The following is a 13,483-nucleotide window of genomic DNA, read 5'->3' on the forward strand; positions in this document are numbered from 1 at the left end:
GGTGGGGTGGGGAGAGAACATCTCATCTATTACATCAGGAACAAGGGTAAGACTTACACCAGATTTCTCTTTAGAAGCCATGCCAGATGAGAGTGGAGTGAAAAGTGAAGTCCTGTTGTACAGAAACCACAAACCACACTCAAGATATTTACTGGTCTAGACATCCCCTGCTTTGGAGATTCACGGGAGAGTCAATAAAAGTATTATAGAGAAAACAAGAACAAAGGTTACAACAGTGATTCTCAAATTTAAGTGTGCCGTAGTAATCACATGCGGAGTTTGCTAGAGACACAGATTCCTAAAATCCACTTCCAGAAAGCTCAATTGAACAAGTCTGGTTTAGGACATGGAACCAGCCCTTTGATTTCATTTTTTTGACAAGCAGTCCAAAGTAATCTTGGTGTGGGCCCATGGACATAAAGATCTCTAGAACAACTGAAAGAGCCAGGGATCTCAGTGACCCATGGCTCTCTATAGGATAGGCCAGCTACATAAGAAATGCTGAAGAACACGTATGTGTTTAAGGTAACTTTGGCCAGTGTTATCCTACTGATAAAAAACAATCTTGGTCAGAACTCCTCCTAACTCATGGGTTGCTTATCATCCACACACTGCACAAGTTGCTGTCTTGGCAGGCTCCTAAGAAACCAGATGAGATGACAGAGGCTAGATGAAGAGATGTGGGTCAGCAGGTTGATGAACAGTCAATAGGAGTAGACAGGCAGAATGTTACCCCCACAGCCAAGCCAGAGACGCTCACGTTCTGACCCTTGGAACCTGTAAATACTTACATTACATGGCAAAGAGGAATTAAAGTTGCAGATGGAACTAGGGTTGCTAATCAGCTGGCCTTAAAGAGATTATCCAGTGGGTCCAATGCAATCATAAGGGGCCTTCAAATGGATAACAAGCAGGCAGAAGGTCTGAGTCTAGACTGGCCATGGTTGGCTTTCTAGATGGAAGGGGAGCAGCTGAGCCAAGGGGAGCAGGTGATCCCTAGAAGCTGGAAAGGCAAGGAATACAGTCTCCCCAGAGCTTCCAGAGTGAACACAGCCCTGCCCACACCTTAACTTCAGCCCAGTGAGACCTTGAGAACCGTAAACTAATATACTTGTGGTAATCTGTCACAGCAGCAAGAGGAAACTAACAAATTATGTGCCTAAAGGAAACCAGATTTTTCTTACCTGTATCCATTGGTCGTTCTGTATTTAAACTGTCCGTGCTGCCCTGATGTCCACCAAAAGGTGTTTTTACTTGTTGATCTGATAATTTCCCAGTACTGACGGACCTAAAAAGAAAAATAATAATGTAAATGTATACTTTTAAAAAATCTAGACATATCAATAACAAGGGTGACTTAAGCCAAGCCATAAAAGGGTTAATGGGAAGTCAAAGAACAAGGAGACAAAAATAGAGACCAAACAATTCAAGGCAGAGATTAACTTCATAACCAGAAAAACAGAAGGTATAAACAGACCCCTCAGGAAACTTAGGATGAGCTATGATTCACACAGGTACAGGAAGCATCTTGGTTTTCTGAGATGCTACGTTTACACAGAGTCACTAACTGTACACAGTATCACTAACCACTGGCATAGAGCAGCTGCTAGTTTGGTCTGGTTGTTTTATCGTAGAAATAGAGGCACTGCTACAGTCTTCAAGTTTGAGGCTGGAAGGAAATGTCCTTGTTTACCTGCCAAACGCTGCCTTGACCTGATGCTCGGACTTCTGCCTCTCCCCTCCTTGTACCAGGACACAGTGAGTGCATTTCCTTGGGTTGTTCCCATCTTTCAGCTGCCCCTCAGAAGGCCCATGACGAGTGGCTAAGGCGAGCAGGTTGGAAGATGCTTGCGTTTTGGGAATTTTGAAAGGAGCTGTGGTCTAAAGAAAAACACATAAGCAAATTACTCCAACATATGGAGTAATTCCATTCAGAGTCGCCAGGCTCGTGGTGCAGAGGCTGGAGCAGAGACTCTGGACTGTGGAGGGCCTGGATTCAAATCTGGCTCCTCTACATCCAGTCTCTGTGACCCTGACCAGTTCATTTACACTAAGCCTGCTTCCTTTCTTCAGGGTAAACCGGATAATGAATGTAAAACATGCAGCAAGTAAAGGCCTTACACTCTGCCTGGCACAGAGCAGGTGCTGATTAACTGTGGTTGTTTACCCCTGAATGCTTTCCACAAGTATCTGTTAGACTAGCTCATGACCTAGCTTTCTACTCCTGAGAGCTCAGTTAAGCTACTGCTAAACCGACTGCAGGGACCTTACGTTGACATTAGCTCCCTGTACAAGCGCACGCCCTAGACAGCAGCACAGAGTCAAGAGTGAGTAAGTTCCGGATCAGGCTTCCCTGACAGGCCTGGTGACCTTCCCGTCTCCTGGGGCCCTCCCACTATGCACCCCTTAAGACAAGACCCTCATAGAACTTACCAGACCCTGCTCTTTGGTTTGGAATGACCCATCCAGCCTTAGGCCAGAACCCCACAGCACTCTACCCACAGACCTAACAGAGGCGTATGCCCAGGCCCTGTCTTTGTCTGTGCTCTGACTCAACTTCCCTGTGTAGCCCCTGGGTGCTTCTCCCGGGACCTGGGAGTAATCAACTTTCCTATTTCAATTTCTCTTGTGGTCTGCTACTGGATCCAACTGACCATCCAGAACACAGTGCCCCAGTTGAGAAATGTTCGTTTAGCAAAGTCATAACATGCACATGAGGGCTAAATAAACACACCTTAGTAGGAGAACCAATGATGGTTGGTAATGGAGTTCTGAAGAACCAGTCTGAGCTCCGTGGGGAGGACCCGGTGTGCTTGGTCGGGGAGGTCCCAAGGCTGCCAGGCCGGCTGGGCTGGGGGGAGCAGCTATAGCCAGCCCCGGCCTGGGATGGGCACACGGGGTCAGAGTGCTGTTTTCTGAGTTTCTGCTTGTTCTGGTAGATGTCGGTGAGGGTGGGGGCACTCTGCAGTCTAGCGCCCAACAGGACAGGCTGTGGTGACTGGGCCTGCAGTATGGGAGAACCTGCCAAGGACACAGAGGCAACGTTAACCCAAACAGAACAAGCACAGAGCAGAAAAGGGGAGTCAAGAAGACACCTCTCAAATGAGAATTCTAACGAATGTCTTGTTTTCCATGAGATATTTTAAAAATTGTTTACCTGGCAAGACACAATTTTTTGGCTCCTTTACAAAACAGTTGACAAAGGCATTGAGACAGAAGTTAATGACTGTGGGCTATCAGTTGTTTTTATCAACAGCAAGCACATAATTCAATTAATGCAATGTCTAATTACCAACGAAGAAAATTAAAGAGTAAATGGCTAAAGCTAATGAAGATAACACAAATCTACACTGAACAAGATGGTTTCTACTCTTTATGTGACGACACACATGTGTATTATCAATGAAATTATTCTCTCTTCTCATGTAGCAACTAAAAGAAACTCAAGCTAACCTAGAAAAAAACTCCTTATTCAAGTAAAGAATGTTGGCAAGAAAATTAGAAAGATAATATACTTTTCCTAGATTGTTTTTTTGTCTAAAAATAACAAGCATATATGGATATTTGTCAGTTTCATGAAATTCATTTGAAACCTAAAATATCCATCTTCTCTACAAACAGAATACTCATAGACAGACTTCCTGCCTCTCAGGGGAACACTGGGAGACAAGGTCTCAAAGAATGGTTGGCTATGACCTGGGAACTCCCCTCCCAACCCTGCTGCTACTGACCTAACGTCCATAAGCCGGGAGCTCCAGTTACAAATTCCTTGGAGCTTCTTGCAAGCCAAACCACCACCACCAATGTTAAAGACATACAAACCTTCTTGGTGGCTGATAACCATTATCTTCCCCAAAACAGACACCAGTAAATATGAGATACTGCTGCTGACCACTCTTAGGTTAATCTCATCCTAAATCTAGTATTTTAGTTTTTAGACCCGCATTCTACCATACGTGTGTGTATACATATACACATGCACCAATAAACAGTGACAAAATGTTATGATCTGGAGAAAATTATTTGAGCTCTATTTTTAAGGGAACATAAAATCTGTAACACTAAACCAAGAAAAGAGTTCTTTTCTAAGTAATGGAGCATTCCTTTAACTGCCCAGTGCCTCAAATGCACGTGTAAGATTTGACTTATCAGTGTGTGATTTACACGTATCTTTTCAGACATATATATTTTATATAATAAAGCAAATAAACACCCACATTTCTTTTTTATATGATGCTAACTGGTAGCTCTTATTAAAACCAGTATTAATCAAAGTAATGAAATTTCATTTTCTAGATTGATTTTCACTGTCTGTTTGACAACCAGAGTTTAGCCAACTCATTAATTCCTAAGACTTGGTTTCATGAAAGAATCATATGCCCAGGAGTCAACCAATCAGCAATGATGCACTAGAGGACATTAGACCAAGACAGGAGAGCACAGAAAATATCTCATATAAATCTATTGGTTTGCTAAGACTGGAAAAATCTAACTTGAATTCACTCACGATGGGACTTAAACTATGTACACTGTGTGGACATTGCCTACCTGATGAGTTCCTACTCCTGGATTCATGGCCCTGAAGATGCCCGCAGCAGCACTGACGGAACTGCTCAGGAATGGTGCCCACTGAGAGAAAGAAAGGGGAAAGGATGGAGAAATGGCTCAGAACTAGTAAAGGATGGAACAGGCAACAGGTGCACAGGCTGTATATTACAGCTCACAGAATTTAATTAGCAAAGATGTAGTTCAGCTCGTGCATGCTACGTGGCCCGCATGCTGGGTGCTGGGCTCACTGAGAATAGAGCCCCACTGGGCCTACCTGGAGAGCAGAGTCCGGGGAGAGAGCCAGGCACACCCTCGACATGCCTTCATGACAGAGAATGTGAAAAGCTGGTCCCGAGCGTCCAGCCTATGGAGCTGCCGGGGCCCAGTAGCTGGCCCTCTGCCCACCATGTTCCTGCCAAGGTCGCTCCCATGCCGCCCCAACTGTGACTGGATGGGTCACAGATCTGGATGGCATGGTGCCTGGGGATGCTCCTTCAGCTTGGGGGACGTCTCCTTAGGACTCACTACCTCAGAACTCCTGCCCACTCCTCCCCGCTCCCTCACCCTTGGGGGTCAGGCCCATAGGTGCTCTGAAGGGCACCTGCCGCCCCTGCTTCCTCCCTGATCTCCAGCAGGGTCTTCCCAGGCACTCTCTGGAACGCTCTCTGCATCTACCTCTGGGAAGCCAAACTAACCAGAGGGAGAGCCGGGGAAGGCTTCAGGGAGCTTCGGCAGACGAGAGACACGTGTCCACCAAAAAGAAGAGGCACTGACTTAAGTGCGGCTGGGCCTCGCCCCTGGAACCGGGAGAGCCTAAGGGTTACAGAGGGGATGAGGAAGAGCCACAGTTTTGTTTGAAGAATATTTTTCAGCTAAAAATACTTTTAAAACCATTGCAACAGGCCAAGTGCTGATGTAACCTTTTGACAAAGTGTCACTGGGGTTCTGTTCTGTGAGCGGGGCACCTGGGCGCTGCCGCAGTCTCTCGCTCTCCCTCCTGCTGAGGTGTCTCCCCCTGCCCTCTCAGTTTCCTCCAGCAGCTGTGATGGGGGGTGCAGCCCTCCTCTTGGAAGTGTCTGTGTATGCCGGCCCTCCCTGTCCTGCTCCCCCAACATTTCTGCTGGGTGGCTGTCTCTCTCAGACTCTGCAATCTCAGTTGCTCTGGCCTCTCCGATGTGTATTCTCAAGTTGGAGCATTTTCTCTGTCTCTCAGTTTTCCTGAAAATGTGGTCTGGGGTCTTTCTGTTAGGTTGGGATTTGCTGTTCTGTGGCCTCCCAGGGTGTCCTGGGGGTGGTTTCCGAGCTCCCCCTGCTGCTGTACAAAGTGACCGGGAGAGCGGGGAGGAGCTACCGCCCCTGCCCCCTGTAGCAGGAGGGCCTCTGGTGGACACAGCCTGGCACAGTTATGTACACCACTGCCTTGTAACCCTCTTAAATCCTAGCACCAAAGAAGGGCAGGAATTATATATGCTTTAACCTAGGGTATCTGATTTTGTGTTTAGAGATGCTTTTTATCCATAAGACCCATGGATACTATCATATTTCCAACAGTGCTCTGAATGGATTTACAAACCCTCAAGAAGCAGTCAGAGCAGTGGAGGGTTGGAGGGAGAGACATGGCTCCCTATCAGCTGGGACTCAAGGCCACCAAGAGCTGGGCTCCTAAGGGAGGGTCCTGTCACAGGTGTCATCATGAAAAAGGAGGGAATCAACTGCCACGTATTCTCCTTACCCAGAGGGGAAGGTGAGTAAGGCCTGGAAGAGCCAGTGGAGAGTCTTCGTCCTATGGCTGGAACCGCATCTGCCGGCGCTGGGGAGCAAGATCCCGGACGGAGGAAGCCCAGAGGGCTGGTGTTAGACCTTCGTACCACTGCAGATCTGGGGAGAAAGACAATTACTCCCTCGCTGGCAGCTTCCAGGACTGTATTTCCGTCTTTTTTCCTAAAGCTTCCAAACAGTATGCCATGCAGTAGATTTTTTAAAGTACGGAGCAAGTTGCATGGAACAGACATCAAGTGTGTGAAACTACAGAGTGAGGTCTCCCTCCCACCTTGGATCCCTCTACTTAATTTCCAACACTTCCTCAGTTCTACTCAAAAGGTTACTTCTATGTTCATTTCTAATGTATCCTTCCAGAGTTCCTTAATTCAAATATGAATGTATCATGCACGTGTGCATGCATGCCAAGTCACTTCAGTCGCTTTTGCTACCCCAAGGACTGTAGACTGCCAGACTCCTCTGTCCATGTGATTTTCCAGGCAAGAATACTACAGTGGGTTGCCATGCCCTTCTCCAGGGGATCTTCCTGACCCAGGGATCAAACCCACATCTTTTAAGTCTCCTGCATTGGCAGCTGCTGCTGCTGCTGCTAAGTCACTTCAGTGTCTGACTCTGTGCAACCCCATAGACAGCAGCCCACCAGGCTCCTCTGTCCTTGGGATTCTCCAGGCAAGAATACTGGAGTGGGTTGCCATTTCCTTCTCCAATGCATGTATGCATGCTAAGTCGATTCACTTGTGTCTGACACTGTGCGACCCCATGGACAGCAGCCCACCAGGCTCCTCTGTCCATGGAATTCTCTAGGCAAGAGTACTGAAGTGGGTTGCCATTTCCTTTTCCCCCTGCATTGGCAGGTGGGTTCTTTACCACTAGCACTGTATCACACCATATGAATTACCCGGCCAAGCTTAAACATCCACTACAAAAACATTTATCATTATTCAATTTCGTACACCTCTAGCACACATCCACGTAAGAGAGTAGTCAGCTATGGAAAGTGATGAACCTTCAATAACAACAAAGACTTTAAAAGACAGGTGGAGGAACTGGGAAAGGGGCGAGTGCCCACCTACCGTGGAGAGCCATGTAGATTTGTGCTGGAGCCAGCAGTGGAGGTGAGGTTCTGCTCTATGCGCTGGTAGTTCCTCACCTGCGTGGGGACGGGAATGGGGGCAGCTGTGCTGTGTGGGGACACGGAGGGCTGGCACTGCCTGCAGACATGAGTCATGGAAAAGGAAATAAATCCAGTGAGACCACTCTCCTTTCACTTGACCCACTGGTGATAATTGAGAGAAAATTCTAGAAGAAGCCAAGTGATCACATCTGAATGTGAATAAGAAATGATCTTAAATATATATATATATATAGCCGAATACATCACACCTGTCATTTCAAGAAGTCTCCTGGTTTGCACACACACACTGAGGAGGAAGACTTGCAACAAGAAGGGGATACACACCCCTCTACAGCAACAGGAAGGGCCCACGGCCGGCGCAATACAGCTGCATCTGCTTACATTCTGTGACTTATTCCTTATGTGATCTAGAGGAAAAATACTTCTAGGAAACTATGCTGGGTAAAAAAACAGGAAATTCAAGAGCAGAGATGCCTGGAATGTTTACAAAAGTTATGAGTGTAGTAAGCGTTCTCAGGAACTGGAACTTTGATGAAGACTAAAAACATACTGTGTGACTCCCAGCACACAACTCATGTGAGATCCACACTGTGCAGCACAGCTGGTTTCTTTCCTTGCTTTTCACAAATTCAGAAATGGCATGTCCTTACATAACTTTCAATTCAATCTACAACACACCTTGAAACATCAGGGGTGACACTAGGCCTTAAGAAAGAATGAGTGATTTCATTCTTTTGCCTTTCCTTAATTCTGAAAAAGCAAAAAAATCTCCCACTTTTGCCTAGTTACAATATTAGAGAGATAAAGAGATGATATATTTAGTTATTTAAATAAAAATCAATGAAATTGATAAACCCTTGGTGATATTAACTAAAGATAAAAGAGAAAAGACTCAAAATCATAAATGAAAGAAAGGTCATAACTAATGCCACCTTGAATATACAGATAAATGCTATAAATACACAAGCTACCAAAACTGGATCATGAAGAAAGAAAACCTGAATAGACCTATTACTAGTAACGAGACTAAACCACTAACTGCTGCTGCTGCTGCTAAGTCGCTTCAGTCGTGTCCGACTCTGAGACACCACAGATGGCAGCCCACCAGGCTCCTCCATCCCTGGGATTCTCCAGGCAAGAACACTGGAGTGGGTTGCCATTTCCTTCTCCAGTGCATGAAGGTGAAAAGTGAAAGCGAAGTAGCTCAGTCCTGTCCGACTCTGAGCGACCCCATGGACTGCAGCCTACCGGGCTCCTCCATCCATGGGATTTTCCAGGCAAGAGTACTGGAGTGGGGCGCCATTGCCTTCTCCGACCACTAACTGAAAACCCCCCAAAAGAGAAAAATCTGGGACCCTGTGGCTTCACTGGTGGATTCTATCAGTTAAAGACTTACCACACAACACTCAGACTCTTCCAAAAATTGAAGAGGGGGGAACACTTCCAAACTCATCCCATGAGTTCAGTTTACCCTAGTACAAAAGCCAGACACAGACACTGTAGGAAAAGAAAACTACAGAATATCCCTGATGAAATTTGAAGTGAAAATCGTCAATAAAATACTAGCAAACCAAATTCAAGATCACATCAAAAGGATCAAACACAATGACCAAACAGGATTTATAGTACACCATAATTAACAGAGCAAAGGACAAAACCCACACAATAATCACAACTGATGAAGCATTTGTCAACATCCAACACCCTTTCATGACAAAAACTACTAAATAAAATAGGGATAGAAGGAAATTACCTCAACAATAATAAAGGTATATATGAAAAGCCCACAATTAACAACATATTCAATGGTGACTGACAGAAAGCTTTTCCTCTATGATCAGGGATGAGTTAAGAACGGCCTCTTTCAACAATTCTATTCATTGTAGAATTCCTAGCCAGAGCAATTAGGTAAGAAAATAAAAGACATTCAAACTGGAAAGGAAGAAATAAAATTATCTCTTCACAGACAGCATGATCGTAAATGTAGAAAACTAAAGATTTTACATGCAAGGAAAAAAAAAGACATCAGAACTAGTAAACTCAGCAAAATTGCAGGATATAAAATCAACACACAGAAAAATCTGTTGTATTTTCCATATATTAACAACGAATAATCCAGAAAGGAAATTAAGAAAACAATCTCACTGATACTAGTATCAAAAAGAATAGAATTTGAGAAATAAGTCTAACCAAGGAGATCAAAGACTTGCATGATGAAAACTGCAAAACACTGTTAAATGTAATTAAAGAAGACACCTCATATTCACGGATGGGAAAACTTAATATTAAGATGTTAACAGCAATACCCAAAGTGTTTTATACAGATTAGTGCTGTCCCTATCAAAATCCCAATGGCTATTTTTATATAAATAGAAAAAAAATCTATCTTAAAATTCATATGGACTCTGCATGGACCCTGAATAGTCAGAATAATCATGGAAAATAATAAAATTGGAGGTCTCAGTCTGCTTTTTATTTATTTATAATTTTTGCTGTGCCACATGGGCTTGACAGAGAAAGCAATGGCAACCCACTCTGGTACTCTTGCCTGGAAAATCCCATGGACAGAGGAGCCTGGTAGGCTGCAGTCCATGGGGTTGCTAAGAGTCAGACACGACTGAGCGACTTCACTTTCACTTTTCACTTTCATGCACTGGAGAAAGAAATGGCAACCCACTCCAGTGTTCTTGCCTGGAGAAATCCAGGGACGGGGGAGCCTGGTGGGCTGCTGTCTATGGGGTCGCACAGAGTTGGACACGACTGAAGCGACTTAGCAGCAGCAGCAGCATGGGCTTGAGGGATCTTAGTTCCCAAATCAGGGACTGAACCCAAGTCCATGGCACTGAAAGTGCCAAGTCCTAACCACTAAACCACCAGGGAATTCTGAGAGAGTGCATACTTCTTGATTTCAAAACATACTACAAAGCTACAGTAGTCAAAACAGTGTGGCACTGGCATAAAGACGGACCTACAGACCAGTTGAGTAGAACAGAGAACTCAGAAACAAACTCTTGCGTTTATAAATAAGTGATCTTTGACAAGGGTGCCAACATCATTCAATGGAGAAAGGACAGTCTCTTCAGCAAATAGTGCTGGGAAAACTAGATATCCACCAGCCAAAATTGAAACTAGACCGTTCTCTTATGCCACATACAAAAACCACCTAAAAACACAACATAATGTATAACCATATGTCCGAGTGGAGACCATATATGGAGACCTATTGTAAAACACTGTGAATATACTTAATGCTGTTTTTGAACTCAAACTGAAAAATGGTTGAGACAGCAAATTCTCATATTTTTTTTACTACAATTTTAAAAAATGTTTAAAGAAACCATTGTGAAACAAAATAAATTTTAGAATCAAGAATATAGAGTTCTGTAACTTTACTCACACACAAAAAAACATGAAAAAGTGTTTAGTGAAACACATGCAAACATACCCTCCAAACACCAAGAACTCATTAGAAGCACGTCTTCCAGCAGTTCCCATTGGCATATCATCTGAAGAAAAAAAGAGAAAAACACAATCAGTTTTGCTAAACCACCGGCTTAAAGTGTTTATTGTTCCAACTTGACTATTAGGAAACAATTTGATCACAATACAAATTTACCATTTGCTTATGTTTTGATTTTGCAACAATAAGCTAGTAGGGAACACTGCACCCAGCTGAACTCACAGGCTGCCAACATCACCTTTTTTCAAGGTAAACTGTCATGCTTACTGCCACAAGTATGTATTTCTCCACCATTTAATTCGTGCAAAATCCGTACTACTGTTTTTACCATGTTCCATTTCACATGTCACCGACAAAGGTTTTGGGTGTTGTTCTCCTAACCCCAATTTGCCATAAACACTGTGGGCTTTACTACTTTGCAGAGTGTGGTGACTTAAGAACATGCGTGTCACCTTCTAGTACAGCTGCCTGCACCCCGAGTCCAGTTCACTCTAACGCTGGAGCATTCCCACTCCTGCGTGACACTCTCCTGGGTCTTGCATGGGTGGCTGAACAAGATGTCATGAAGCTGGACCTCTTGGACACAGATGCCACAGGCAGTCTTCATGCTCAGACATCACCCATCTATGGGAACAGAGTGCAGCTCAGAACACAGTGTCTCTCATCCCTTACCACCTCTACACCCGTCAGATCACACTGCCCTGTGTGACCTTTACATGGCTGCAAAGGTATAATTCATATGTGCTGATGTGAAATAGCAGTGTTGACTAATAATATAAATTTTTAAATATAAAATAAACTATGGTAACCTCAAAATACTCAAAAAGGAAAAAAATAATCACAAACCTCCCTTTGAACGGCCCTACATGGAACTGAGGAATATCAATACATTTATTTTTGTCCCTGCTCTCATGACGCTTACACTAGTAGTGAAAAAAGGTTAACAGTAGCAGGGAGTGATAAGATGTATAACAGGAAAATAAGTCAGAGTAAGGGGATAAAGGGAGGGGCACAAAGAAGTTAGTTTTAAAGACAACAGTTGCCCAAGGGTAATGGAGAAAACAGGGCAGAGGGGACAGGGTTAGAAGCTGGAGTTCACCTCTTCATTTTGTAGCTTTGAGTTTGGAATCATATATCACTGTGAAACAAAACTAAGAAGAAAAGAACAATCCCTAGAAATCAAAAATAAAACTAACTAATCATGTATCAGCTTGGTAACATAACCACCAGAGAGGAATCCTTTCAAGTGACTTTAAACTTGGAAATTTAATTGAACATCCCTAATGGCTGAGTCTTTGTTGAGGGATTTGAGCAGTCCCTCAAAAAGGAAGCTGTCTGTGACAATGACTCAGGCTGATGACCCAGTGTAGACTCACTATCCATAAGATCTGCCACACACGAAGCTTTCAAATAACATCTTAATTGCTAATTCCAAATTATGAGCACATGACCAGCACCAAACATTCAAAGAAAGAATCTAAATGAAAACTAGACTCTAAAACAAACTGGAGGGAAAGAACTAAACATTTTACAGGGAAAAGCTTTAAAATGTATATAATTAAGTAAAGGGAATGGCAAACCACTTCAGTATTCTTGCCTTGAGAACCCCATGAACAGAACGAAAAGGCAAAATGATAGGATACTGAAAGAGAAACTCCCCAGGTCAGTAGGTGCCCAATATGCTACTGGAGATCAGTGGAGAAATAACTCCAGAAAGAATGAAGGGATGGAGCCAAAGCAAAAAGAATACCCAGCTGTGGATATGACTGGTGATAGAAGCAAGGTCCCATGCTGTAAAGAGCAATACTGCATAGGAACCTGGAATGTCAGGTCCATGAATCAAGGCAAATTGGAAGTGGTCAAACAAGAGATGGCAAGAGTGAATGTCGACATTCTAGGAATCAGTGAACTGAAATGGACTGGAATGGGTGAATTTAACTCAGATGACCATTATATCTACTACTGCGAGCAGGAATCCCTCAGAAGAAATGGAGTAGCCATCATGGTCAACAAGAGAGTCCGAAATGCAGTACTTGGATGCAATCTCAAAAATGACACAATGATCTCTGTTTGTTTCCAAGGCACACCATTCAATATCACAGTAATCCAAGTCTATGCCCCAACCAGTAATGCTGAAGAAGCTGAAGTTGAATGGTTCTATGAAGACCTATAAGACCTTTTAGAACTAACACCCAAAAAAGATGTCCTTTTCATTGTAGGGGACTGGAATGCAAAAGTAGGAAGTCAAGAAACACCTGGAATAACAGGCAAATTTGGCCTTGGAATATGGAATGAAGCAGGGCAAAGACTAATAGAGTTTTGCCAAGAAAATGCACTGGTAGAACAAACACCCTCTTCCAAAAACACAAGAGAAGACTCTATACATGGACACCACCAGATGGTCAACACCGAAATCAGATTGATTATATTCTTTGCAGCCAAAGACGGAGAAGCTCTATACAGTCAGCAAAAACAAGACCAGGAGCTGACTGTGGCTCAGATCATGAACTCCTTATTGCCAAATTCAGACTTAAATTGAAGAAAGTAGGGAAAACCACTAG

At 43.8% G+C, this 13,483-nt stretch overlaps 1 protein-coding gene across 4 annotated transcripts in view; it reads right to left on the minus strand.

Moving 5' to 3' along the window:
• ULK2 (unc-51 like autophagy activating kinase 2) overlaps positions 1 to 13,483 on the minus strand; it is a 58,805-nt gene that overhangs the window by 10,376 nt on the left and 34,946 nt on the right. For 3 of the 4 annotated variants that reach the window (XM_010842930.1, XM_010842931.1, XM_010842928.1), the window contains exons 11-17: positions 10,908 to 10,968; positions 7,401 to 7,538; positions 6,281 to 6,426; positions 4,549 to 4,629; positions 2,735 to 3,021; positions 1,694 to 1,881; positions 1,185 to 1,288 (exon numbers count right to left, since the gene is read on the minus strand). In XM_010842930.1, the coding sequence (XP_010841232.1) occupies positions 1,185 to 1,288; positions 1,694 to 1,881; positions 2,735 to 3,021; positions 4,549 to 4,629; positions 6,281 to 6,426; positions 7,401 to 7,538; positions 10,908 to 10,968 (1,005 nt within the window). The remainder of the gene's footprint in view (positions 1 to 1,184; positions 1,289 to 1,693; positions 1,882 to 2,734; positions 3,022 to 4,548; positions 4,630 to 6,280; positions 6,427 to 7,400; positions 7,539 to 10,907; positions 10,969 to 13,483) is intronic. The other variant, XM_010842929.1, reaches the window with a different exon arrangement.

This window comes from Bison bison, unplaced genomic scaffold, assembly GCF_000754665.1.
Source record: "Bison bison bison isolate TAMUID 2011002044 unplaced genomic scaffold, Bison_UMD1.0 scf7180017864180, whole genome shotgun sequence".
NCBI lineage: Eukaryota > Metazoa > Chordata > Mammalia > Artiodactyla > Bovidae > Bison > Bison bison.